This window comes from Trachurus trachurus (assembly GCF_905171665.1).
Source record: "Trachurus trachurus genome assembly, chromosome: 23".
Lineage (NCBI taxonomy): Eukaryota > Metazoa > Chordata > Actinopteri > Carangiformes > Carangidae > Trachurus > Trachurus trachurus.
This window is the reverse complement of record NC_139912.1, coordinates 18,327,950-18,354,170: the sequence shown is the minus strand read 5'-3', so window position 1 is coordinate 18,354,170 and position 26,221 is coordinate 18,327,950. Positions and strand designations below refer to the sequence as shown.

The 26,221-nt window shown below is 41.5% G+C and overlaps 1 protein-coding gene across 6 annotated transcripts in view; it reads right to left on the bottom strand.

Moving 5' to 3' along the window:
• The window catches only part of il15ra (interleukin 15 receptor subunit alpha), a 231,206-nt gene extending 205,267 nt beyond the window's left edge, over positions 1 to 25,939 (bottom strand). Inside the window, exons 1-8 of one of the 6 annotated variants that reach the window (XR_014596391.1) lie at positions 25,689 to 25,939; positions 22,836 to 23,024; positions 14,733 to 14,849; positions 14,482 to 14,529; positions 11,605 to 11,721; positions 10,826 to 10,951; positions 5,790 to 5,871; positions 1,224 to 5,038 (exon numbers count right to left, since the gene is read on the bottom strand). Coding sequence is in view for 5 of the 6 variants with exons in the window: in XM_083999659.1 (XP_083855785.1) it covers positions 4,960 to 5,038; positions 5,790 to 5,871; positions 10,826 to 10,951; positions 11,605 to 11,721; positions 14,482 to 14,529; positions 14,733 to 14,849; positions 22,836 to 23,024; positions 25,689 to 25,773 (843 nt within the window). In the remaining variant the exon portion in view is untranslated. Of the gene's footprint in view, positions 1 to 593; positions 5,039 to 5,789; positions 5,872 to 10,825; positions 10,952 to 11,604; positions 11,722 to 14,481; positions 14,530 to 14,732; positions 14,850 to 22,835; positions 23,025 to 25,688 lie in introns of those variants that run through there. The other 5 variants (XM_083999659.1, XM_083999660.1, XM_083999661.1 and 2 more) reach the window with 5 other exon arrangements.
• Positions 25,940 to 26,221: the final 282 nt, after the last annotated feature.

Genomic DNA, 26,221 nt, shown 5'->3' with positions numbered 1-26,221 from the left:
CCTTATTTGGCCTGGTACGGTTTAGTTAGTCTTTGACCTCGCACACATTTTTATAATGATTACCGTAAATTCTCAAAAACAACCTCCTTTTGCTTAGTAAAGATGGGAAAATCCAATAAAATCTGTTTGAAAGAGTAAGAATATCACGTCCATGGTGAATTTAACAACACTTGAGCTCTTGCCTTTGGTGCCACATCAACAGACTGACCCAGGGAAAGAGGCAGAGCACGCATTTATTTAGAGGAAGAATTGCTTATTTATCATTTTGTATTTCTGGTTAACCGTCCCTTTAGTACCTTATCCAACAAGCTGTGCTTTGTCTTTGCGGTTGTGATTGACTGTTGATTTATTATTTGTTATTAATGAAGCTTTGCGCAAATTCATGCAGGACACTGAAGTCATAAGCCCGAGCTGTAGTCAGCTGACAGCCAGCCCATTAGTCTCCATCCAATCACATTCATTCTCCCACAATAGGCGGCCAATTTAAATCTAGGCTCTCACACTGATCTCCCCTTCAACACCGCTGCATTCACAAAACCGCTGCTGTCAAAGCTTGCCTCCCACATCCCAGCCTTCACCTTCGTGGTATTTATTGCGCTCCCTGGAGTGACGTAGCATGCGCTTGACAAATCTAACTGTATACCATTTGTTGCAATAAATGGTTTTAATAAAAAAGGAGAGTGTTCCTGAATGAATTATATCCCCTTGGGGGGCGTTCCCACCTCCTGACATCTGGGACCGGGACCTCCAATGGAGCGAGTCGGTGCCGATTAAACTTCTAAATGAATGCATGCAAAAACGATCAAACTCAAGACAAGCATAAATCTTGTTTATTGGTAGCCTGTTTAATTCTTTTGATCAGCTCAGACTAAATAGGAGTCGGGAGTCTCTTTACACGGACTAAGGTTTAACAGATGGCTCTAACAGTGGCACCGAGGGAAAAAGAGTGATTCATGTACAGACGCATGATCTAGTAGTGCTTTGAGAGGATCTGTACTTTCACAAGAGCTTGCACTGAAAATAGACCCGGCTTCTAACTGAGACCAGCCTTATTTGCTCGAAGCTGTAGTACTTGAGAATTTATGGTATCGAAAGTATTTGTATTAGTCATTGAATCTTAATTCATAATACATGTGGGTCCTTTACACCCTGGGGAAATTGCATAATTCAAGAGACAAGTGGAACAGACCTGACACCTTATTAGTGATTTAGTGGGAGATCACCTTAAAGGGATGGTTCAACATTTTGGCAAATTGGCCCATTGCCATAATCACTATAGTTTTAGGAGTAGGTTCGTTACCTTTAATTGTAGGTGCAAGCTATTTTTAGAACGGCGGAGCAGAGCCGTGAGCTGCTCAGAGCTACGGTACGGAGGCTCATGGAATTTCTTGGTTTCCCTCATGAAACTCATCAAATACACAATCCAACAACTCCAAAACGCTCTGGTGGACAAGTTGTGACCTGCACATTCACCACGCTATGAGATAATAACGGAACTTTACGAGAACGCTGATGCGCATTCCCGTCGGGGGCAGTTTTTCCAGCAAGCAGTCTCTGCATTTGCCTCGAAAACAACTCTGTCTGGTAACGTTCTGTTATTATCTCATAGCGTGGTGAATGTGCAGGTCACAACTTGTCCACCAGAGCGTTTTGGAGTTGTTGGATTGTGTATTTGATGAGTTCGATGCGGGAAACCAAGAAATCCCATTAGCCTCGGTAGCGTAGCTCTGAGCAGCTCACGGCTCTCCTCCGCCGTTCTAAAAATAGCTTGCACCGGCAATTAAAGGTAACAAACCTACTCCTAAAACTATAGGGATTAAAGCAATTGGGCCAATTTGCCAAAATGTTGAACTATCCCTTTAAGGCCTGTGAGGGTGGGCTTTGGGATTGGGACATAAATAGGAAGGTGAAGAATGACTAATAGAAATACTTGCAAAGTCTTTATCATCCCTTAATGACCAGTTTGTTCTTTGTTCTGTCATCAGTCTGTTTTTGTTCTGGAGTTTGACTGGAGAGTACCAGGGCCTGAAATCACTTCTCTGTTTCTCTAAGGGAGAGTGTCTGGTGGTTCACGCTGTCTGACTGACTTCCACTTCCTGTGGCAATCGGTGACAGAGCATGTGACTCACTGCAGCAGTCAATACGTTTACATTTACGCTTACAGCTGAGTCAAGCATCTCATCAGAATTCTGTCATATTTCCCAGTTTACATGCAACAGGGAAAATCCAATAGTTGATGGAAACCTCAACATAGGTGGTGATATGTGTCGTCTCAGAGGGTTAATACGAATCCCTGTCCTGTTGACTTTTCTGTCACCTAGTAAATAACTGGATTAGAGTTCTCAACTAGAGTACCCGACTGGTCCGGGCCGGGTTCAAGTCGGTGCCCATGCCACACTTTGTGCCGTCTCTACTGTTGTGAAGCACACGTTTGTCCAGTTTCAGTCAGATTAAAGGCCTGTACGTACTCCACAAGAACAGAGAAATGTGTTCTTTCTCCCATGGCTGTAAGCCCTGGTTTGGGAGTTCTCGCACTTTGTTCATCTGGGCTAGTGGTGGGCGGATCGATCTAAAATATCGATAGTATCGATACCAATGTTGGTACTGGTATACTTAAGTTTCAGTTTCTCTTCTCTATGTTCAGTACGCAACTCCCATTACAGAGTGGCTGTGCAAACACCGTTCAACTCTCACTTTGCTCATGCTCAACTAGTGGAGAGCTTTATTATGAACATAATCATGATTAATTAAAGGAAACAATGATCATTAAAATTCAAATTCACATGAATATTGATGCATTCACTTAATAAATAATTGCACATTGCTCTCCCCTACACAACCTGTTCTTGTTCTTGCCACATTAAGAAAACAAACAATTTTCTCTGTTCTTAGGGAGCATGTACAGGCCTGAAGATGTATACCTGCAGAAGAATCTGGAGAAGTCCAGTCTTAGTCGGACTAATGTGTTAACATGCACTGTAGTTGTCCAGTTATTAAGGGATTAAGGTCATGACAGTGGAGCCTGTTTGGATCAATTCTGAATTTTGTAAGGTTATTTCCCCCCATGACAAAGAAAGAAAGAATACCTTCAGACTCATCCTAGAAAGGCAGAGAAAAGCACCTGCTGCTGACACATGTTTTTTTTTTTACACCTGGATAAATGTGTGAGAGGTGTTACCCAAACCAAAAAAGTTTTTGCTTTCCAAAGTGTAAGTAAAGACAGGATATGAGCTGCAAAACATATTTATCTGGAAACAGCACAAAGACATATCATATGCTAAAACTGAGCAATCTCATTGTTTGTTGACAGTATTTTGCCCCTTTTTAATTTGACTGGAAAAGTTGTGAAATAAATAATATATTTTATTAAAGCAGAAGTAAGCGATCCGGTGGTTTTGGCTAACTTCTTGCAGCCGATGGAGTTAGCAGTCCCCGCCCTCGTCCCTACGTCACCACATTCACGCGCATCCCTTGGCTGCACACACAGAGAGGACCGCCCCTTTATGCCGTTCTCTCTCCTCATTGGATAAAGGTTGTAGGATACATGGAAAGTTTTCTCCTCGGCTTACAGCAGAGCAGAGTGACTGACAGACCCGTGTTTCGGACCAAACACTCTATGTAAGATAGAACTATTTAAGACTTATATTAACACAAACATTCCGCCTACTTCTGCTTTAATTATGAGTTACATGGCTACAGGCCACTAATATGATAGGGTATTAAAAAAAGCTTTCCAAAGAGAAAGATTTGTTCTGATGTAAAGATAGGAGGAGTTCACTACTCATGTTTCTTAATGTTAAATTGCAAAGAATTATGGGATTTCATTGTCTATATTAAAAAAAAAATATCTCTGTTTCCGAGGGACATGGCCCAGAACCATTAGTGGATGGCCATGGTCTTCAGGCTGTGCGGGCTAAGGAACACTTCAAAAACCCACAGTCAGTGAACACAGCTCATCACTGCATCTACAAGTGAAATGCAAAGAGGAAATTGTGTATGAACGGGAGCACCGTATAGCTCACTGGGTTGAGCAGGCGCCACATACAGAGTCTACGATTCCCCCGACAGATGTTCGCTGCATGTCGTTCCCCCTCTCCCTGCCTCCCCATTTCCTGGCTGTCCATCTCAACTGTCCTGCCAATTTAAGGCAAAAAAAAAACAAAAACATATTTTTTAAAATGTGTGTGAACCAGATCCAGAAATGCTGCTGCTTTGTCTGGTCCCAAGATGGACAGAGGTGGAGTCAGTGTTGTTATCAGTGCACAAGTCAAAAGCCAGAATCCATGAGGGAGAACCAGTGGATGGCTTCTTCAAAACCAAACCACAGACTGCAGGACTAAACACCATGGTTCATTAGGAAAAGAGTCCAGATGATAAACTGGTATCACCTATTGAAAGTGTTTGACACATTTTGAAATGTAAAATAGGACCAAGGAAACCCTCAACTGTTGACCAGCTGACTTTGTACACCAAAGAAGAATGGGGGGAAAAAAACATTCCACCCTAAAATAACATCTCAGTTCCCCCCAATTCTGACAGTGTCACATGACCCAGTCCCAACTGACATCAAATTCTGAATCGTTTTCATTGGAAAAACAATGACATTTGAAAAGTTTGAACACCTGGTATGTCTTTGTGCTACTTTCATTTAAATATGCGGTTTGAATTTGAATTTACAGATCATTGCACTCCTTTTATTTCCTATGTTTCACACTTTGTCCCGACAGGGCTGTGAAATTCCTTGAGTGCAGTTTGAATATTTTCCTTGGATTTGCCCTGAGGAAGCTGCAACACTCCAACCTGGTGGGAATGAACTTCCTATCAAGGCAGCCATTATCAATCCATACACTGACACATGCACACACACGCACACACGCACACACGCACACACACACACACACACACTCCAGTCCTGAGTGGAGGTAATAATGGAACTCGTTGAACATTCTTCCTATGCTTTCATGGCGATGTTTTCATGGCGATCCTTTCATTTTCTTCTGGCGTCCCCACTGGACTGTTGAGTCTCGATTTCCTCCTCCTAGACAGGAACGTGTGGCATGACATCATAAAAACATTCTGCAAACTTCATTAAAGGGATAGTTCAACATTTTGGCAAATTGGCCCATTGCCATAATCGCTATAGTCATAGCAGTAGGTTCGTTACCTTTATTTGTCGGTGTAAGCTATTTTTAGAACGGCGGAGCGAAGCAGCAGGCTGCTCAGAGCTACGCTACGGCGGCTAAAGGAATATCTTGGCTTCCCTCATCAAACTCATCAAATACAAAATCCCAAAACTCCAAAACGCTTTTGTGGACAAGTTGTGACCTGCACATTCACCACGCTATGAGATAATAATGGAACGTTACGAAACGGAGCCGTTTTCGAGGTAAATACAGAGGCTGCTTGCTGAAAAACTGTCCCTGAACGCAATGTGCATAAGCGGTTTTGCATGAATTTCCCTCTAAAACAACTCTGTCTCGTAACGTTCCGTTATTATCTCATAGTGTGGTGAATGTGCAGGTCACAACTTGTCCACAACAGCGTTTTGGAGTTGTTGGGTTGTGTATTTGATGAGTTTGATGAGGGAAACCAAGAAATTCCCTTAGCCTCCGTAGCGTAGCTCTGAGCAGCTTGTGGCTCTGCTCCGCCGTTCTAAAAATAACTTACACCGACAATTAAAGGTAACAAACCTACTGCTATGACTATAACGGTTATGGCAATGGGCCAATTTGCCAAAATGTTGAACTATCCCTTTAAACTCTCTGCTGTGTGAGTTTTTTCTAACTTACCTCATGTAATACAGGACTCCAATGATAGCACAGGCAATCACCACGGCGGCGATGACGACGGCGGCAGATATTCTGCCTGCATCTGCAAAAGAAACACTCAGCATGTAACTGTTCCAACTTTGTGGTCCTACAGCATCTGGTCCTGCACTGAGAAGAATTAGGCAGCGCTCCAAATCCCCTCACATTTTATGACAATCTGCTGGACACTGGGCTCAAATGTCCATGTGGGCGGAAGATGATAAAACTGCACAAGGTCGATAAAATAATAAACATTATGTGAAGCTTTTCCTCCAAGAGTTACCGTGGAAATGTTGCAACAAATCAGCCATGCTTGGACTCACCACCCAAGCTTATTCCAGATCACTCAAAACAGCCAGCCATTCAGAGGAGAGAGTGCAGAGCAGATGATATTAGAGGAACATAGCGATTTGTGGGGTTTGTAGAGATGAAAAAGGTCAAGGAGATGTTTAAAGATGTGGAGAACATTTTTTAATGAATGAGGTTTTAAACTGATGACCAGTGCAGTTGCTGAAGGATGGGGTTGGACCATGTGTGAAGAAAAATCTATTGAACTTCCTTCACACAGGGGAAGAGGAACGGGACAGCAATCATGCCAAGATCGTAAAATTAATCAAGGTGACAATGAGATCAGAAAAGAGATGAGCAAAATCTGGAGATGCAGGAAGAAGGTTTGTTCCGGTGATGTTTTTGAGGAACCAGGGATGTTCGGATGTAGAGGAACTTTGTGTGGTTAGGCTTTAGCTCATTCCCAATCATCCAGACACTTTTCTCATTCTGCGAGGTAGGTTAGTGGCAAAGTGTCCGTGGACTGGGTGTGAATGTAAAGTTGTGTGTCATCAGCATAGAGAAGGAATTAGCGGTCATAGTGTCAGATTAGGTGTGAAAGAGGGAATGTGAAGCATTTTTTTTAAATACTTTAAGTTTATTTCTTTCTGAGCATGCAAAGATTCATATTAACAGCATTTGTTTGATAGCATGTACAGTTTTAGTTGTATTATTTGATGATATATAAATGATAGATATTTACTTTAAGTGCGCAAGTTTAGTTCACTTTCTTTGTTAAAGGGATAGTTCACCCTAGAATGATATTTCGCTCATTATCTACTCACCCTCATGTTGACTAAGGGCTGGAAGAATTCTCAGAGACCACCGTCCCTTCTCTGAGTTACAGGGGGTCTTGGCGTAGCAGTGCATTTCAATGCAACGGTTGCAAAGGGACACCAGAGCTCTTCGTAAAAAAAACACACACAAAAAAACATCCAAATACCTCCATGATGCTCGTATGTAATGTCCGTCTTGTGCTGAAGCCCCAAATTGCTAATTGTCCCGAAAAAAAATTAAATAAGTCTATATTTTAAGCTTGTTTGTAGCGGAAGCTTCTCGTCTTCTTCTTCTTCTCCTCTTCTCTGGTCCGTCCAAATATCGCGTGATTCGCAGTAACCGCAATGACGCCGGCGCAAATCACGCGATATTTGGACGGACCAGAGAAGAGGAGAAGAAGAAGAAGACGAGAAGCTTCCGCTACAAACAAGCTTAAAATATAGACTTATTTGATTTTTTTCGGGACAATTAGCAATTTGGGGCTTCAGCACAAGACGGACATTACATACGAGCATCATGGAGGTATTTGGATGTTTTTTTGTGTGTGTTTTTTTTACGAAGAGCTCCGGTGTCCCTTTGCAACCGTTGCATTGAAATGCACTGCTACGCCAAGACCCCCTGTAACTCAGAGAAGGGACGGTGGTCTCTGATAATTCTTCCAGCCCTTAGTCAACATGAGGGTGAGTAGATAATGAGCGAAATATCATTCTAGGGTGAACTATCCCTTTAAAGGTTGAATATGGAGAATGTTTATTAAAAGCTATATATTTTTTTGAAAATAACCTACATCCATGGGGCATTCAGAGGGGTGTAGAGTACAAGTATTGCTTTCCCATAAAAAATATATTTTGTCTGAATTAATTAATTTAACAAATTTTGACGGGTTCAACAATGACTTCCTGTTTACCTCGTACCAGCCATTAGCGGGCTTTGGGGCTCACTTCTCAGCTGTTTTGCTCACCCTCCTCCCGGTCGTGTGCATTTGTTTTCAATGAAGCCTTTATAATCTATTGGTGGATCAATGGATTATCATATGTTACAATGTGTCTATTTGTGTAGTCTTATCTGTCATAAACAAGAGATTACGGTTTTACGGGGCACACTTGTGTGACGGACTCGCGGTGCCACCAAGGCGAGAGCTGTGAAACCGGGTCAGAGGCTCTGATCGCAGGTTTGGTTTTCAGCCACAATGTGGAAGCGAGCCTCCACTCTCCCTGTAACAAGTCATTTATCTAACATCACAATTAGTCCCAAGATGTTTAATGAAGATAAAAATGAAACATCGTTCTGCTCTGCTCCTCTGATCAAAGCGCTGTTCCTAGCAACGTGTGTTATTCTTAGCGACGGTCTGCCAACGGACGGACTGCTGGAATTATTTTTCTGTCATCGCCATTCCTATTTTGATCAATAGGTGATGGTATTCTGCTCATTCTCCATATTCAACCTTTAATTTTAAACTTTTTGCTTAAATTGGGAGATGCTGCAGGAGTGACCCTGTCAGCTGGTAAAATGAATCCTAACTAATCTGGTTACAGATTTAAAGTTTAAATAGTTATGTTTAAATCTATCTATGTCACCAGTCTTATGTCCTCCCTCGTGTTTCAGCTGGTAGGTCAGTTTGTGTTCACTTCTGAATTCAGTTCTGTTGTGTTGGCTGGTTCTTAGGTTTTAGGTATTTTTCTATCTGGTCTATCCACTCAGTCCCTGACACGAAGAATGTTCAGTGATAAAAAATGAGTCTGCTGGAAACTTGGCAGTCAATGCAGATGAACTCCACAGAGAGTTCTAATCAACAGAGTTTGAGTTAGAGATTTGATTAAATTGGGTGCAATGGCAGTTGGGACTTACTTTGCTGAGTTTGACCGGATCTATGAGGATCAACTGTGGTGCTACTGAAAGGGTCAGCAGTGCTTGGGCTTGATGATGTCCAGCCCTTTGCTTCAGTCTCTGTTACATAATCTATATTATAAGAGGTGAAAGGAAGAATTAATAGGATTTTCCTCAGGGTCAGTTATTCATGCACAGCTTTGACAGATTAAGGCTACTGTGATATTCCCAGTGTTTTCCAGGTTTCTGTTCTGTTAAAGGGGACATATTATGGAAATGTCACTTTTTGAAGGCTCTTTAACAAAAATGTGGGTGTTTGTCTTGACATCCGGCCCCAAAATGTGAGAATTGACAAAAATCAGTAATTTTCAGGCTCCCTAGGTTGAAATCCATCTGGTTTTACGAGCTGTTCCCTCAATTGTTTTCCAGTGATGTAACTAGTTTTCGAATTTGCATAACCCCACCCATACCTGGTACCAGTAGAAGGGGCGGGGCAAGCAGTGACTGATTAGCATTTAAAGGGACAGGCACTGAAACCAGCTGTTCTGAAAAGGGCTGTTTTGAACAGATAAAAAAAGAGCTGTGATGTTTCATCCTTGGGGTATTTTGACTGAAGCATGTCTTTAAGACACCTGGGAACTATTTTAATTTGTGGAAAAGGGGCATAATATGTCTCCTTTAAGGTCTTACTGGTTTCAATGGAAGTGGCCAATTCAATCCTGTGACCTGATACAGGTACAGTCACAGCATAGATTAGGTGTCCAAGAGGGAATGTGAAGCATTTTTTTCATTTGTTTTAAATACTTTAAGTGTATTTCTTTCTGAGCATGCAAAGATTCATATTAACAGCATTTGTTTGATAGCATATTTTAGTTGTATTATTTGATGATACATAAATTATAGATATATCTACTTTAAGTGCACAAGTTTAGTTCACTTTCTTTGTTAAAGGTTGAATATGGAGAATGTTTATTAAAAGCTATATATTTTTTTGAAAATAATACATCCATGGGGCATTCAGAGGGGTGTAGAGTACAAGTATTGCTTTCCCATAAAAAATATATTTTGTCTGAATTAATTAATTTAACAAATTTTGATGGGTTCAACAATGACTTCCTGTTTACCTCGTACCAGCCATTAGCGGGCTTTGGGGCTCACTTCTCAGCTGTTTTGCTCACCCTCCTCCCGGTCGTGTGCATTTGTTTTCAATGAAGCCTTTATAATCCATCGGTGGATCAATGGATTATCATATACATGTTACAATGTGTGTATTTGTGTAGTCTTATCTGTCATAAACAAGAGATTACGGTTTTACGGGGCACGCTTGTGTGACGGACTCGCGGTGCCACCAAGGCGAGAGCTGTGAAACCGGGTCAGAGGCTCTGATCGCAGGTTTGGTTTTCAGCCACAATGTGGAAGCGAGCCTCCACTCTCCCTGTAACAAGTCATTTATCTAACATCACAATTAGTCCCAAGATGTTTAATGAAGGTAAAAATGAAACATCGTTCTGCTCTGTTCCTCTGATCAGAGCGCTAGCTGTCCCTAGCAACGTGTGTTATTCTTAGCGACGGTCTGCCAACGGATGGACTGCTGGAATTATTTTTCTGTCATTGCAATTCCTATTTTGATCAATAGGTGATGGTATTCTGCTCATTCTCCATATTCAACCTTTAATTTTAAACGTTTTGCTTAAATTGGGAGATGCTGCAGGAGTGACCCTGTCAGCTGGTTAAATGAATCCTAACTAATCTGGTTACAGATTTAAAGTTTAAATAGTTATGTTTAAATCTATCTATGTCACCAGTCTTATGTCCTCCCTCGTGTTTCAGCTGGTAGGTCAGTTTGTGTTCACTTCTAACAGTTCACTTCTGAATTCAGTTCTGTTGTGTTAGCTGGTTCTTAGGTTTTAGGTATTTTTCTATCTGGTCTATCCACTCAGTCCCTGACACGAAGAATATTCAGTGATAAAAAATGAGTCTGCTGGAAACTTGGCAGTCAATGCAGATGAACTCCACAGAGAGTTATAATCAACAGAGTTTGGGTTAGAGATTTTATTAAATTGGGTGCAATGGCAGTTGGGACTTACTTTGCTGTGTTTGACTGGTGTTTGACTGGATCTTTGACTGAGGATCAACTGTGGTGCTACTGAAAGGGTCAGCAGTGCTCGGGCTTGATGTTGTCCAGCCCTTTGCTTCAGTCTCTGTTACATAATCTACATTATAAGAGGTGAAAGGAAGAATTAATAGGATTTTCCTCAGGGTCAGTTATTCATGCACAGCTTTGACAGATTAAGGCTACTGTGATATTCCCAGTGTTTTCCAGGTTTCTGTTCTGTTAAAGGGGACATATTATGGAAATGTCACTTTTTGAACAACTCTTTAACAAAAATTTGGGTGTTTGTCTTGACATCCAGCCCCAAAATGTGAGAATTGACAAAAAAAATCTGTAATTTTCAGGCTCCCTAGGTTGAAATCCATCTGGTTTTACGAGCTGTTCCCTCAATTGTTTTCCAGTGATGTAACTAGTTTTCGAATTTGCATAACCCCACCCCTACCTGGTACCAGTAGAAGGGGCAGGGCGGGGCAAGCAATGACTGATTTGCATTTAAAGGGACAGGCACTGAAACCAGCTGTTCTGAAAAGGGCTGTTTTGAACAGATAAAAAAAGAGCTGTGATGTTTGATCCTTGGGGTATTTTGACTGAAGCATGTCTTTAAGACACCTGGGAACTATTTTAATTTGTGGAAAAGGGGCATAATATGTCTCCTTTAAGGTCTTACTGGTTTCTATGGAAGTGGCCAATTCAATCCTGTGACCTGATACAGGTACAGTCACAGCATAGCATGTGTGGTTATAAACTCTTCACCTTGTGAAGTATGTGACTGTGCAGTGGGTGAAGTTGGCTCAGCACTGCTTATCTCTGTGGCCTCTGACGTCCAGGAGCCTCCGCTTGATGTCGTCGGTTGGCTGCTGGAAGTTACTGCTGATAAGAAAATAAAAGTCACTTCTGCTGATACTGATCCTAATACCATCTGTGTGACTCAAGTATTTCCTGTCCTACCACCGAAACATGGATGTAATGTATCAAACTGAAAGACAAGATTTCTGAGCGTCTGTTCCATACCATGCCATGACTTGCTGTGGCCGACTGGCCGTGTTAGGAATGAATGTGTCTGTGATCTTTCTCAGGTTTAGTGTTGAAGAAAGTCACTGTCAGTGCTACATGGTCACCATGTCTGCATTTTATTTTGTGAGCGCAAACCAGACCTTGTTAAATAATTATAATGCAGCCCAATGAACATTGACTGTGTTGACTCATTGAAACTGACTCAGCTGCTATTCAAGCACTGCTCTCTGTGAGAGTTTGGACAGCAACTGTAACTGACCTGTGGCTGTTATACAATAACCTACAGGGGAACAAAACTAATGATCCGATAAATCTGAACGTGAACAGCAATGTGCAAAGGTGCATCAGATTGTATTTTAGTGTGTGCACAGTGTAACTGGATTGCTGCCAATCCTGATGAATGCCCCATGATATCTTTATTAATTTCATGATATTTATCTGACTGTTTAAGCCTTTAAATATATAGAGGGTATGCACATGACGACAGAGCACGCGGAAGTCACTGCAGTGGCAGAAGTGGAAGAACGACGAGTGGCAGCGTCAACTTGAGTTAGAGTTCTCAATGGCCCTGGAAATTTAAACCCGACCCGACCCAACTTGTGGTGATGAAGCCCGGACTCACAAGCATTATTTCTCAGCCCAAACCCGGGCAAAAAAAAAAAGTGCGTCATTCCTGCTTTCTCGTACGGGCACACTTGATAATGACGGTGATGATGACGATGGTAAAATTACTTTTCTACTCTACCAACCACGTTAGAATGAATGAAGTGATGAAACTTGAATGAAATACCAAATCGGACAAGACATATATAGCATAATATTAAAGGCAGGCGTGAGAACCATGTAGTAGCAAAAAAAAAAACATAACAAGCACAAGACCCTTTCTGAGTAATTTAAGAACTCTAGCATGAGTCTATAGCTAGAATATCTAAAATTGGGAAGAGCTGTTGTGCAATTGATTGTACTTTCTCTTGTTTTTTGGTAGCTCATACAGATAACTGTCAAGTCCAATTCTCCTTCATTTGAGCAGATAATCCATATTTATTCATATAATTATGGTAATTATTTTACTCCTGTCTACCACCACACTCTGCTATTTTGAGGGAGGATTGAGAGGGACGTGTCCTGGGGGCAGGTGACATTAACGCATACCCTCTCTTTTCAGTATAAACATAAATAGGTAAAAAGTGTAAAACCACCACCTGTTTAGGGGGAGCTAGAGGGCTGATGTTCGCAGCATTAAGTGGCATTCAGAAATGTAATATATTTAATCTAAAACACTATATATTTTATTTTTATTACATATAAGCTACATCCTCTGGATATATGGAGATATAAGTTTAAGCAAAAGTACAATTAGCATATGATGAATTTTTATATGCAACATGTTGCAGCCATACCATTAAAACAGGTGGGTGGTTGCAATGTTGTGACTGAGTCAAGCTATCAACTTGTGGAAAATGTTTAAAAATAATTACAACCACAAATTAATTTTTATATTACATTAATAATGATTCAGAATGAACTTTTAAAGTTAGCTACAGCTACCTACTAAGGTAGCTGAAGAAGGCACCCACAAGTGTATGTAAATAGCAGAATGAACTTTTAAAGCAGCCTCTCATCTGTTTCAATGTGATGGTTGATCAGTGTTGGTTGTATGTTTTTCTCTTTTGTTTGTTAAAGCAACGTACTAATTCATATGTTTTTCTTCATTCAAATTCATTCAAGTCATGTAGTCAATATATATTAAGTATATTATATTATGTCTATTTTACATGTGGGTTTTTGTATTTGTTTCATATGTGAATTACTACATGTATTACTTCTAGGGTGACAAAACACAGAGCAAAGCATGTACAGTTGGTGTTAGCTGTAACTGCTGTTACAATAGTATTAATGCTACTACAGTACAAGAACTACTGTTTATACTATCCACATCTACTGTACAGCAATTCCAGCTTGATGTGTGTGTGTATTGCTGCTACAGTTCTTGGTGTTAGCCTTCACTGCTTGGTTGCTTGACAGGAAGAACTACTCCTGAAACAGTTGAGAGTTAACCTAGACAGAAAGAAATCTAAGCGATGTTCAGCTAACCGACTCTACAACATGCCCCGCATATTATGACACACACACACACACACACACACACACACACACACACACACACACACACACACACACACACCTGCTGACACATACAAAGAATATGGTCGGGGAACATGTGTGCTATGAGATTCTTCAAAGGGTGCATCCAAAATGAACTGAGCTGCACTGTATCAACTGACTAGACAAACACACAGTCATATTTATTAGTTTGTTCAACTCTTCAGCTCTGAAACTGAACTAGTCCAACACTTTTATCTCCTCACCATTTTAAAGCCTTTCTGTTTAAAGTCAATGTTTAACCTTGTTGACATCGATCTGGACATCATGTGATGTCATCAATGTGATGTTTTGTGTAATAAGTGACATATGCTGGGTGGAATAATCATGAGTGTTTCTACATAAACACACATTGAGACAGTCAGGGTTACAGTCATCACAAACCTACAGAACCAATCCTGTCAACTTGTTTTTTGCTTATATTTTGGGTTAATATGAGTATGATTAACTCACAGTTTGTGGGGGTATGGCTGGATTCCTGGAGAACATCAGCATAACCCGCTGTGAAATCAACCCATTGTTAATTACTAATTAATTATAAAAAAAAAAAAAAACACTTCCTCTTATGTGCACAACTATTATAGATAAAGAGTGTTTACATGCATGCGGTTAAGAATGCTCAGCCCGTATCTTGATCTTGATCATAAACATTATGGCTCACACCCCTGTTACTCATTTCCCATGTCCAATACAGACAAACTCACTTGTCCTCAGGCGGTCTGTGCTCTCTGGTTGTGGAGGTGATGTTGGCGGTGATGTTGGAGGTGATGTTGGCGGTGGTTGTGATGGTGGTGGTATGGTGGTGGGCCTCGTGGGATCACCTGAAAAAAACAAAAACAAACAAGCTTAGACAGTTTATTTACAGCCTGAATCAGACAGAGTAAAGAGCTCGGCTGCCTGGCAACATCGCTCCACACCCTGAATCCTTCGTCCTGTCATTCACCGGAGCAGGATCGTATTCCTGCTCAACGCCCACTGCTCCAGTTTGTAAGTCATAGCGTGTTATAAATCTGTTTTCAAGGCAAAGCTGTGATTAATACTCTCAACGGAGCCATGGCCCTGACTGTTCAACAGAGGATAATCCAGATATTCAACCTGTCATCATCTTCATTTACAGTCTAGAGAACAAACAGTAGAATCTGCCCCTTAAGGTTTCACTTTCATTTAAACCATTCTAGTAAGGGCATTTTAGCAGATGTTTGACCATTCGGGGAAGTAAATCTTTACCAAGGAATTTTTTCACCATTGTGTTTAGGAAGGTGTGTAATATCATGTATGGAAATGGTGAAATTCAACTCCCATGGGAAACGCTACCTAGGAAACCCCCAGTCATGCCCACTTTTCCTGTTCATTGGAACAACCCCCACCAATAGAATGTATTATAGAGAAGCTATTCTTTAGCATGAAAGATGTTGTCCTTAATGTCACATATTACTACTAAATACTCAATATAATATAACTTAGTCTACCTTTTCTTTTCTTTTTCGGACATTATACAGCTATACAGCTTAAACAAAAGACCTTAGAGACCAAAGTTCACGATGCGAAAGGAAAGACAGATATCACAAGTGCTAATGGCACTCCATCAGCAGTCTCCACGGAAACAACAGACTTTTATCACTGTAAATCCCTCTCATTACTGTAAACTGCTTAACTTTTTCCTTAAAGGGATCGTTCACCCAAAATTGAAATTTCACTCATTATCTACTCACCCTCATGTCGACTAAGGGCGGACATTACATTCGAGCAGCATGGAGGTATTTGGATGTTTTTTGGTGTGTCTTTTTGTTACGAAGACAGTTGGTATCCATTTGCAACCGTTATATGGACATGCACTGCTACGCTGAGACCCCCTGTAACTCAGAGAAGCCACGGATAACTCTGAAACTTCTCCCAGCCCTTAGTCGACATGAGGGTGAGTAGATAATGAGTTATTGAGAAATTTCAATTTTGGGTGAACTATCCCTTTAACTAAAGACTTTGTGCACCACCCTTCCATATCTGGGGCCATATTCACGAAGCCTCCTCTCAGAGGTTCCCAGGAGGCAACTCTGAGGAGTTGCTTGGTATGACTCATTCTTTTAAAAGCAGTGATTGGTTGTTTAAAAAAAGGAAGAAAATAAAACAAAACAAATGTGTCTCCTAGTGATGAATGGACAGTGAAATTGACCGATAGTAGACTTTAGACTGAATGAAGACATGGTGTAAGCGCAAATACAATTTTATGTCATGAAAAACTATAAACAAACTTGATCAGATACAGACGTGTGCGTGCCATGTTTACTCACCATGCTCGTCATCTAACTACTTGATCTTTTTGATATTAATGGCGGATGTGAACTCAAATGTCAAGAATTTCAGAAATGAGCCGCCAACTGTGGTAGAGCAGTGTGTGTCGGCAGAATGTCCAAACCAGCGAGCAATGGACACAGATAGAACAAGGAAACCCCACCCACCCAATCAGCACAATCAGTAAAAGGAGCATCCAACTGTTCTGAGAGGGGAATTCATCTCTGGAGTTACAGCGAAATTAACCCCCTGCATTGTCCTTCAGTGACACCGGAAGGTTCTGACAGACTCAAGGCACCACTGCTGAGTCTTGATGGTGTCACTTTCATTTCTCTTGATATTGCACCAATTATTTGTTTTTTGTTTAGATTTTTAAAATCTGTAGCATTCCATTGAATCACTCCCAGGCAGTGTTTGGAGAGTATCTCTCCGACCGCTTTGTCTTTCTGCCATTTCTTCTTTCTCTGGTCCTCTGATTGTCAACATGCTTTTGATAACATTAAATTGCTTTTGTGTTCTGATCCTGTCCACGTTTTGACCAGCCTGCAGGTGGACGCCAGTCAGGTTGGAGCAGGCGCGGTTTTGCTGCAGGAGGATGCCCAGGGTTAAGTGAGGCCAGTCAGTTTCTTTTCCAGAAAGTTCAATCGTTATCAGAGTAATTACTCTGTTATTGAGAAGGAAGCTTTGGCATTGATTTGGGCATTCCAGCACTTTGAGGTGTATGTGGGGCCCGGCGGGACGTCTCTGGTAGTGTATACCGACCATAACCCTCTGGTTTTTCTTCAGTCGCTTTTTTCAAGCATATGACATTGATATTAGACACATTAAAGGGGCAGCCAATACTGTTGCTGATGCGCTGCGCCTCTGTAGGGCGTTTGTTGCACTGTGTTATTGATTATTAATGTCCTGTTGTCTTTTGATGTTCTTGGTCTCTTCTTAAATCCCTCTAGGTTCTTAAATTGGACCGGGGGTTGCTGGACCGGGGTGGGAAAGAGGCGGGCGGGGCACCAGAGACTGCAGGTCATGGGTTTGTTTTCTTTATGAATTTATTCTGATTTGTATTGAGTAGTTATGTGTTTTGATTGCATTTCTGTTTGGCTCAGTCCTGTAGGAGGCTTTAAATCTCCGGCCCTGCTCAGTGTTCTTTCTCTTCGCCCTGCCTGCTGCTGACGCACATTTTGGTTTTCTGTCTTTTGGTTTTACATCCGTCATGACATCCACACACCGTAGCCACTCACCCACATTTACACCACTGATTATACAGATGAACACACCTCATCTTTTTGTCTATGTTAAACTTTAAACTCTTGTGTTAATAAATTATTTCATTTATTGGCACCCTTGCGTTTCGTTGTTCCTTTTTGTCACTGCTTTTTGAGCCAGGCTGTGACACTCTACTTAAAGGGATAGTTCACTCAAAATTGAAATTTCACCCATTATCTAATATCTACTCACCCTGATGTCGACTAAGGGCTGGGAGAAGTTTCAGAGTCCTCCGTGCCTTCTCTGAGTTACAGCGGGGCTCTGTGCAGCACTGCACTGCCATATGACGGTAGCGAACAGGGCTCACTTTTCTTTGTCCAAAAAGACACACCAAAAAACATCCAAATACCCTCCATAGTGCTCGTCTGTAATGTAATGTCCCTCTTGTATTGAAGCCCCGACATGAGAAATTGTTCCGAAAAAAATTAAATAAGTCTATATTTTAAGCTTGTTTGTAACGGAAGCTCCCAGTGTCTCAGTTCAGGGGAGGGCTTCAATACAAGAGGGACATTACAGATGAGCAGGGTAGAAGGACCATTTCACCCAGTGTAACAAAAAGTGTTTCTGAACATGATTACTAACTATAACTTTAAAGGCAAAAAGCCCCCCAAAAATACAAAGAAAGTAAGAAAGAGAAAGTAATCCATTGTGGTGGATAATGTTATTTATACAGGTTACAGGGCGCGTTTGTGTCGTGGTGCCGCAGAGATTTAACACAATTACGCCAAAGCTGTTTAATTAAGGTAAAAATGTAACAGAGTTAAGGTCAAAATCCTGCATAGTTTCTCTTTAACTTCAAGGGGAAATCCTGAGAATTTTCCTTTTTTTTTTTTTTTTTTTTTAGGATTTCATCACCAAGAGCAACTCTTAGTACTGGGGATGTTTGTGAATACTACGGTCTTTCCACTGCTCCTGAATCTGTCCACAACCACGCTCCTCCCTCCCTGCTGGCGCTGCCAAGTCTGAGCAGCCTGGTCTGGACTTTCTCATGAAGCTCCTCTTCCTATTCTAAACTGGTTTATATTAAACTTGAGAGCTGGACCGCAAAAGCTCCATGGATTAGATGTGTGTGTGTGTGTGTGTGTATTGTGTATCTCAACTAGCGACAGTAAACTGTATATGTACAGCTCTTTGAGCAAAGTTAGAAAGTGATTTCAAAACAAGGTAACAAACTGTGTGCAGCCTTTCTGGCAGACACGCTTCTGTTGTTTTTGGAGTAAATATTGGTTTTACTGGTTCAAGTGGGACTCAGTCTGCTCTGCCTCTTCTGAAGTGGATCCTGTATCTCCTGTTATCTGGGGCATGTGGTGCATGGCTGAAGAATGTAAATGTAAAGACACTGAATAATAAACACTGCTGCAGTGCTCCTCCACAACGCAGCAGCCCCTCTGCTCCCAGGTCACATCTTTGGTGATGAAGGTCTTGGAGAAACTGAAAAGTCCAAGATCATGGGCAACAACGATCACATCTTTGACATCAGTAGATGATGTCAGACTGTTCCTACTCAACTCGATCCACACCCGTTAAAGGGATAGTTCAACATTTTGGCAAATTGGCCCATTGCCATAATCGCTATAGTCATAGCAGTAGGTTCGTTACCTTTAATTGTCGGTGTAAGCTATTTTTAGAACGGTGGAGCGGAGGAGAAGGCTGCTCAGGGCTATGCTATGGAGGCTAAGGGAATTTCTTGGTTTTCCTCATCAAACTCATCAAATACACAACCCAACAACTCCAAAAGGCTGTCGTGGACAAGTTGTGAGCTGCACAATCACCACGCTATGAGATAATAATGGAATGTTACGAGACAGAGCTGTTTTAGAGGTAAATTCATGCAAAACTGCTGATGCGCGTTGCGTTCAGGGACAGTTTTTCAGCAAGCAGTCTCTGTATTTACCCTGTATTTACCTCGAAAACGGCTCCGTTTCGTAACGTTCCATTATTATCTCATAGCGTGATGGTTGTGCAGGTCACAACTTGTCCACGAAAGCGTTTTGGAGTTTTGGGATTTTGTATTTGATGAGTTTGATGAGGGAAACCAAGAAATCCCATTAGCCTCCGTAGCGTAGCTCTGAGCAGCCAGACGCTCTGCTCCTCCATTCTAAAAATAGCTTACACCGACAAATAAAGGTAACGAACCTACTGCTATGACTATAGCGATTATGGCAATGGGCCATTTTGCCAAAATGTTGAACTATCCCTTTAAAGGGACTACGAGTAGTTTCGGAAAGCAAAGTGTTTTCACACTACATTTCCCATGAGAAATTCTTAGACCGGAACACAATGAAAGAAAGAAAAACATTTGGCAAGAATGTTTTTCTTGCAGCCTTCCTAACCAATAAACAAGACTCTCAGTTCCATGTAGCCCAGATCTGATTGTATGGATCCTGGAGCTTTTAACACATCAACTACAGTGGGAACTAGCACAATGGTATTTTATCAGATACGCTGCACACCAGCCACAGGCAAACCACTGGGGTCCTATCCCCACTTCTCCTCATTCTTTTCACAAATGACTGAAGAGGCACATATCCCAACTGTCACCTGATAAAGTGTGCTGATATCATTCTTCTCAGGGTTTACCCAAGAACATGGTCCCACCCTCCATCACAAGTGGTGTGACAATGCGCTTTTGGAGATAAACACCACTGAGGAGGCAGGCATGATGGTGGTTGGTTTTAGGAATCTACTGTCAACAGTCCCATGGTGCTGATGTTGTGGATCAGCAAACATATCTTGATACCATCTCTGAAGTTCCAGCAAAACACTGAATCCATAACCAAGAAAGCCAACAACGTCAATACTTTTTCCAGAACCTGGACTCATTCAGTGAGAGAAAACCCATCTTACAAACTCTCTACAGCTCCTGTGTTAAGAGTATTCTCAATCAACTCAAAGAGCGCATGGTTGAGACCTCCTTCTCCATGTGGATGGCTGCCCCATCTCCCCATCTCCTGAAGTCCACAATTTGGGTGATATCCTGGACTCTACCCTCTCCTTCCAGTCACACTTTAATGCATCACCAAGTACCCACATCACTCCCACCCTTGTTCACCTCCTTTGGCTCCCTCCTCTTCACCTAGAAATCCCTCCACACCTTCCAGTACCTGCCCGACCTTCTTCACTAACCCACTTCATCCTGAACCTCTGCTCTCCATCACCGTACCAAACCACAGACCTTCGGTGACAGAGCCTTCAGTGTGGCCGCCTGCGCTCTGTGGAAAGCTCTTCTTCCTTAGTCGATGTGAGGGTCTAAGGGCAGATGATGTTGTTTTGATGCCATGTAAAGCTCTTTGAGACAAACTGTGTGTAAAAATGGGCTATGCAAATAAAATGACCTTGTCTGAGATCTGCCATGCCCCAAACCTGGAGGATTAGCCCTCAAGACACACCTTCTCTCCATGGCCTTTCCAAATTAGTTGTTTAGTCTTCTCCCCTTTGTTTGTTTGTTACACTTGTAACGCGACCTTGGGTTTCTTGAAAGGTGCTTTACAAATTTGAGTTATTATAATTATTAATAATAATCAAAGGTTAACCCCCCCAAAAAAAAATCACTGGAACTAGAACTTTATTTTGAAAATCCACCAGACAACATTGATCTGGCACTTTTTAACTGTGCGACAGTACTGACGTGATTAACTCCGTGGCGGAGTAGTGTCCTTTTTTTTTCACTTTATAGTCCTGTGTACAGAATTCCCTTATAGGGTGAAAGATGGAGTGATATCAGACACTACCTCAGTCCTGAAGCCACCAGCCTGGTGACCAAGGACAACAGAGAAATCAAGCCCTTTACCTGAAACATACAGTGCCTAACAACAGTAGGCGATTCATTCCCCATGAGCTTTCTACATTTTGTCACATTACAACCACAAACTTAAATGTATTTTATGTGATAGAGCAACATAAAGTAGAGCATAATTGTCAAGTGGAAGGAAAATGATGCATAGTGTTTAAGATCTTTTACAAATCAAAGACCAAAATTGAACTTTTTGGCCTACATGCAGCACTCTATGTGTGGCAGAAACCTAACACTGCACATGAACCTGAACGCACCATCCCAGTGTGAAACATGGTGGTGGGAGCATCATTTCTTCAGCAGGGACAGGGAAGCTGCTCAGAGTTGATGAAAGATGGATTGAGCTAAATACAGTCTGTCAGTCTGAGTCTGAAGAAGAGCAGTACGCTCGAAACGTTACTGTTTTTTTGTTGGATGCGCTAAATAAAGCAGCACATAAAGGGAGCTTAAGTGTGCGGTCTCCTCTTTTCTATTTTCTGGAGCTAGATACAGGACAGTCCTGGAGGAAAAGACGTGAGACTGGGACGGAAGTTCAGCTTCCAGCAGGACGGCCACCCTAAACACACAGCCAGAGCTACAATGGACTGGTTTACAGCAAAGCAGATCCATGGCCCAGTCAGAGTCCAGACCTGAATCCTACTGAGAATCTGTGGTAAGACTTGAAAACTGCTGCTCACAGACGCTCACCATCCAATCTGACTCAAATGGAGCTGTTTTGCATAGAAGAATGAGCAAAACTTTCAGCTGTAAATGTGCAAAGCTGGTGGAGACACACCCCAAAAGACTTGCAGCTGCTGCAGCGAAAGTTGGTTCAGCAAAGTATTGACTCAGGGGGCTGAATGCATATGCACACCACACTTTTCAGATTTTAATTTGTAAAACATCTTGAATTACCATGTATCATTTTCCTCCCACTTGACAATTATGTGCTACATTGTTGTTGGTCTACCACAAAAATCCCAATAAAATATTTTTTTTAAGTTTGTGGTTGTAATGTGACAAAATGTGGAAAAGTTCAAGTGGTATGAATACTTTTGAAGGCACTGTAGACACATATCAGCTGTAGTATCCTAAGTAATTGCACTTTGAAGCTCAGCTCTCTGTTGCATCTCCTCTGCTCTCTTTCTCACTGCTGTCCACATGTCTTGCTCCCTGATTGGGTCTTTTCGGCCTCTCTGATGAAAATACAAGTGTCACTGATTTTGCTGCAGCTGTTGCTTTGCTTTGCTGTTCCTCAATCAGAATAGTCTTTGCAAACGAATCAACAGCAGCGATGGAAATCTGCTTCCTGTGTGGTTTCTCTTCTGATCAGTAGTGTGGATGAAACCTCCTCTAACCAACCACCTCTCAGACTGTCACATGTCTAACTCTCACGCTCACTGCTCTTCTTCACCTGAGCTCCTTCACTTATCAAACAGATGTGGTAGATGTGTTCTGTAGATTAAGTCAATGGAAATCTTACGTATACAGATGAGCTTGGGGTCAGACCACCGTTTGACACCGTTTTCTTCCTTGCACCTGATGAGGTTGGAGTGTCCCACCTGCCTTACGTAGCCGTCTATACAGGTGTAGCGGAATGTACTGTTGCATGTCCCAGGTGGAGGGAGAGTCAGAGGCACCGGAGGAATATCTGCACACCGACAGCTGTCTGCTGGGAAAAAGATGACAATAGATAATATATACAGTTCTGAGAAAAAGTATTTTCCTCCTTCCTGATTTCTTACTTTTTTTAGTCACACTCTGGTTAAGGTGGTTAAGTCGAGACACTACAGGCAAAAACACTGTTTTCTTATGTACTGATCCATTTTGAGATTTTGAGCTATTTTGCATGTATTCTTTCAGAAAAGTCGAAAGAAATGGTAGAAAATCCACATTAAGGTGGTTATTTTACCTCATTTTGTCTCTTTCGTCAGTAGATTTCTCCTAAATTCACCAAAGGTTAACATGCTACTGTGACATTCTATGCTGTGCTTGTTATCTGACCCACGTCATGTCAGGTATCATTGTAAAGCTCTCTCTCCCCTGAACAATTATGTAGCCTCCAAAAATTGTAATTTCCTCTGTATCTGCAACCAATCGTAAAAATACAATTTACATTAACACTCTATGGAATTTTACAGTACAAGTCTTTAAAGGCCGTTTTCTTAAAATGAGTTTTTCCTCAGACTCTGAGTCTGAAATCTCCACTTCAGCAGCACTTAGAGACACCAAACCTTCCAGTTTCATTCCTTTCTATATTCTGAAGGTTTTTCCAGAGGGGATTGTTGATATGTCATTCAAAGCCTGATTTATACAACATTTTATTCCTAAAAACAGGGCGAAATCTTTTTTTTTTTAGGGCTGGTTGACAGTATTTTCTCATTTACAGAGTGATAAAAAGAGATATCCAAAATCCCCTCTGTAAAAACCTCTGACTCTAATATGTCAACAAAATAAAACAATAATTTTGAAAGGGGCTTTATTCATTGTTCAGATTTAGGTTCTGGAAATGTAGCAAATTAACACCTATTTAATTAGATATTGCCTCATTTACATATTTAAACATATATTTGACAAAACTTGTAATACAAAAAATATTTGTCTTATGTAAGTGATAAAAGTGGGAAGTTTCATGGTGATATCTGTTAGTTAAAATGTTTACTCTACTTACCTGTAGTGTTCCCCCTTAAATGTGTAAGATCATCAAACAAATTTTAATATTAGACAAAGATAACCCAAGTAAACACAAAATGCAGTTTTTGAAATGATTTGTGATCAGGCCTGGGTGTGGAGAGTCAAACTGGAGATGGTTTATCACAGTTAATGATTTAACAAGGAGGGCCTTTCACACAGGGCCAGGTAGGTTTGGATTTGGAGGTTGGAGCTTTTTTCCCCCTTGAAATGAAAAATGAAATCATAATTTAAAAACTGCATTTTATGTTTACTTGGGTTATCCTGTCTAATATTTAAATGTGTTGGATGATCTTAAACATTTAAGTGTCACAAATATGCAAAAACAAGTAAGAAATCACAGCACTGTGGATAAAAAAATGATTGATCTTATAGGGGAGACCGGGGATGGTTATAACACTTTTCGTCACAGCTCCTATAACTTGCAGTGTTCATGGTAGGGCTCTCAAATTTTGACAAAAAGTCGGTCCCCTCATTTGTCCTCTACAAATAGCAGTGCCTTAAACTTCTCAAAGTAGGCTATATCACAGAATTCACTATTTGATGTCAAATGCAAGGGGTGCCACTGTTACATCCTACCACACTACCGGGGCAGGTTGTAACACAACCTGGGGTAAATTGTAACAGGGCGATTGAAAACGAATAACTGAGGCCACACCAAAAAAACATGCATCTATGCAAGTTTATTGTGCATGTTCCAATACTAAAACATCTTCCTATGGTTCAGTATGAACAAAAAGAACTCATCACTGACGGCTAAATGAAGAACAATGTCAGTGGTGTGATCCTAGAAAGCTGTCATCTTCTGATAAGACCGATGAATGGTGAACATGTATGAATGGAAACCTTCAGCAGGAGGTTGGAAACAGCTCATAAAATTCCAGAGAAGATGGTTGACACTTACGGTAATAAAACAACAGAGGTAAAATGTGTTTTACCTGTCAGTCACTGTTTGACTACCTGTAGCAGCATGGTTTAAAATAAACATTGATGAAATTACTCATATTTTACCTAAGAACCTGCTCTTTCATCTTACACTAGTTCTAATTCAAACTTCACTGGTATCAATACTTGTCAAAATTTTGGCTTGGTCCAAAATATTGACCTAAAAAAATGTTTTTTGGCTGTAAAACCTTCACACTTATTCACACAGCAATACAAATTCACATGCAATGTCAGGGAGTGAGTGGATACACATGATTATTGATCACATAACTCTAATGTTATCCCTTATTGGTGAAAGTGATGCAGTTACAACCATCCTTGGTCTCCCCTGAGTTAGTGCATAACAACAACATAGGAAGTTGTAGACCTGAAATAAGGTTATATTGTAACCATGATGTAGCCTATTAATAATAGAACAGAAAAAGAAAGAAAGCAAGAAAGAAAGAAAAAGAAAAAACAAGAAATTCTGTTTTGCTTTTGTTTTGACAGCTGCATATAAATTCACACTACACAATTCCTCTCAGGTAGGAGTGTGAGAATAAGTTAGAAATAAATACAAATATAAAAAACTAATTAACGAACAAAAATGTATACATAACAAAACCGAATTTACGTTTTGTAGTGGACCGAATCACTATACGACACACATTTGGATCCGAGTGTGTTTGTGTTTGTGTGTGTGTGTTCACTTAGGACTTACCGGTGGTGGAGGCGCGCGCGGCACCGAGCAGACACAGACACAGCACCGTGGCGCAGACAGAGAGCAGCGACGACCCCGGACCCATCGCACGGCTCTGTGGGGACTCACAGCATGTTGACAGGGTAAACTCAGCCCGAAACAGACCATCCTCACAGCGTGACGCCCTGCCGCCACTCCGCTCCGCTGCGCTCGCGCTGCTTTCACTTTCGCTCTTCTTCTTTCCGCCGTCCCGCGCGCACGGCAGAGTGCTGCTGCCGCCCCCTGCTGCGGTCAGGTCAATGCTGCCGGAGGGAGCCACAGCTGCACACAGCTGCACACAGCTGCACAGCCACTGCTCCACCTACCCGACTGAGAATACTAGGCTACTACTGTCGGACAGGGCCGTTGCTAGGAATTCTGGGCCCCCTTAAAGAGGGGGGGGGGGGGGGGGGGGGGGTGTCATACGCGAGCAGATCGATCGTCTCAACCAGGCACTGTTGTTAAACATGCGCGCGCGCTGTGCTGTGTGTGTGTGTGTGTGTGTGTGTGATGAT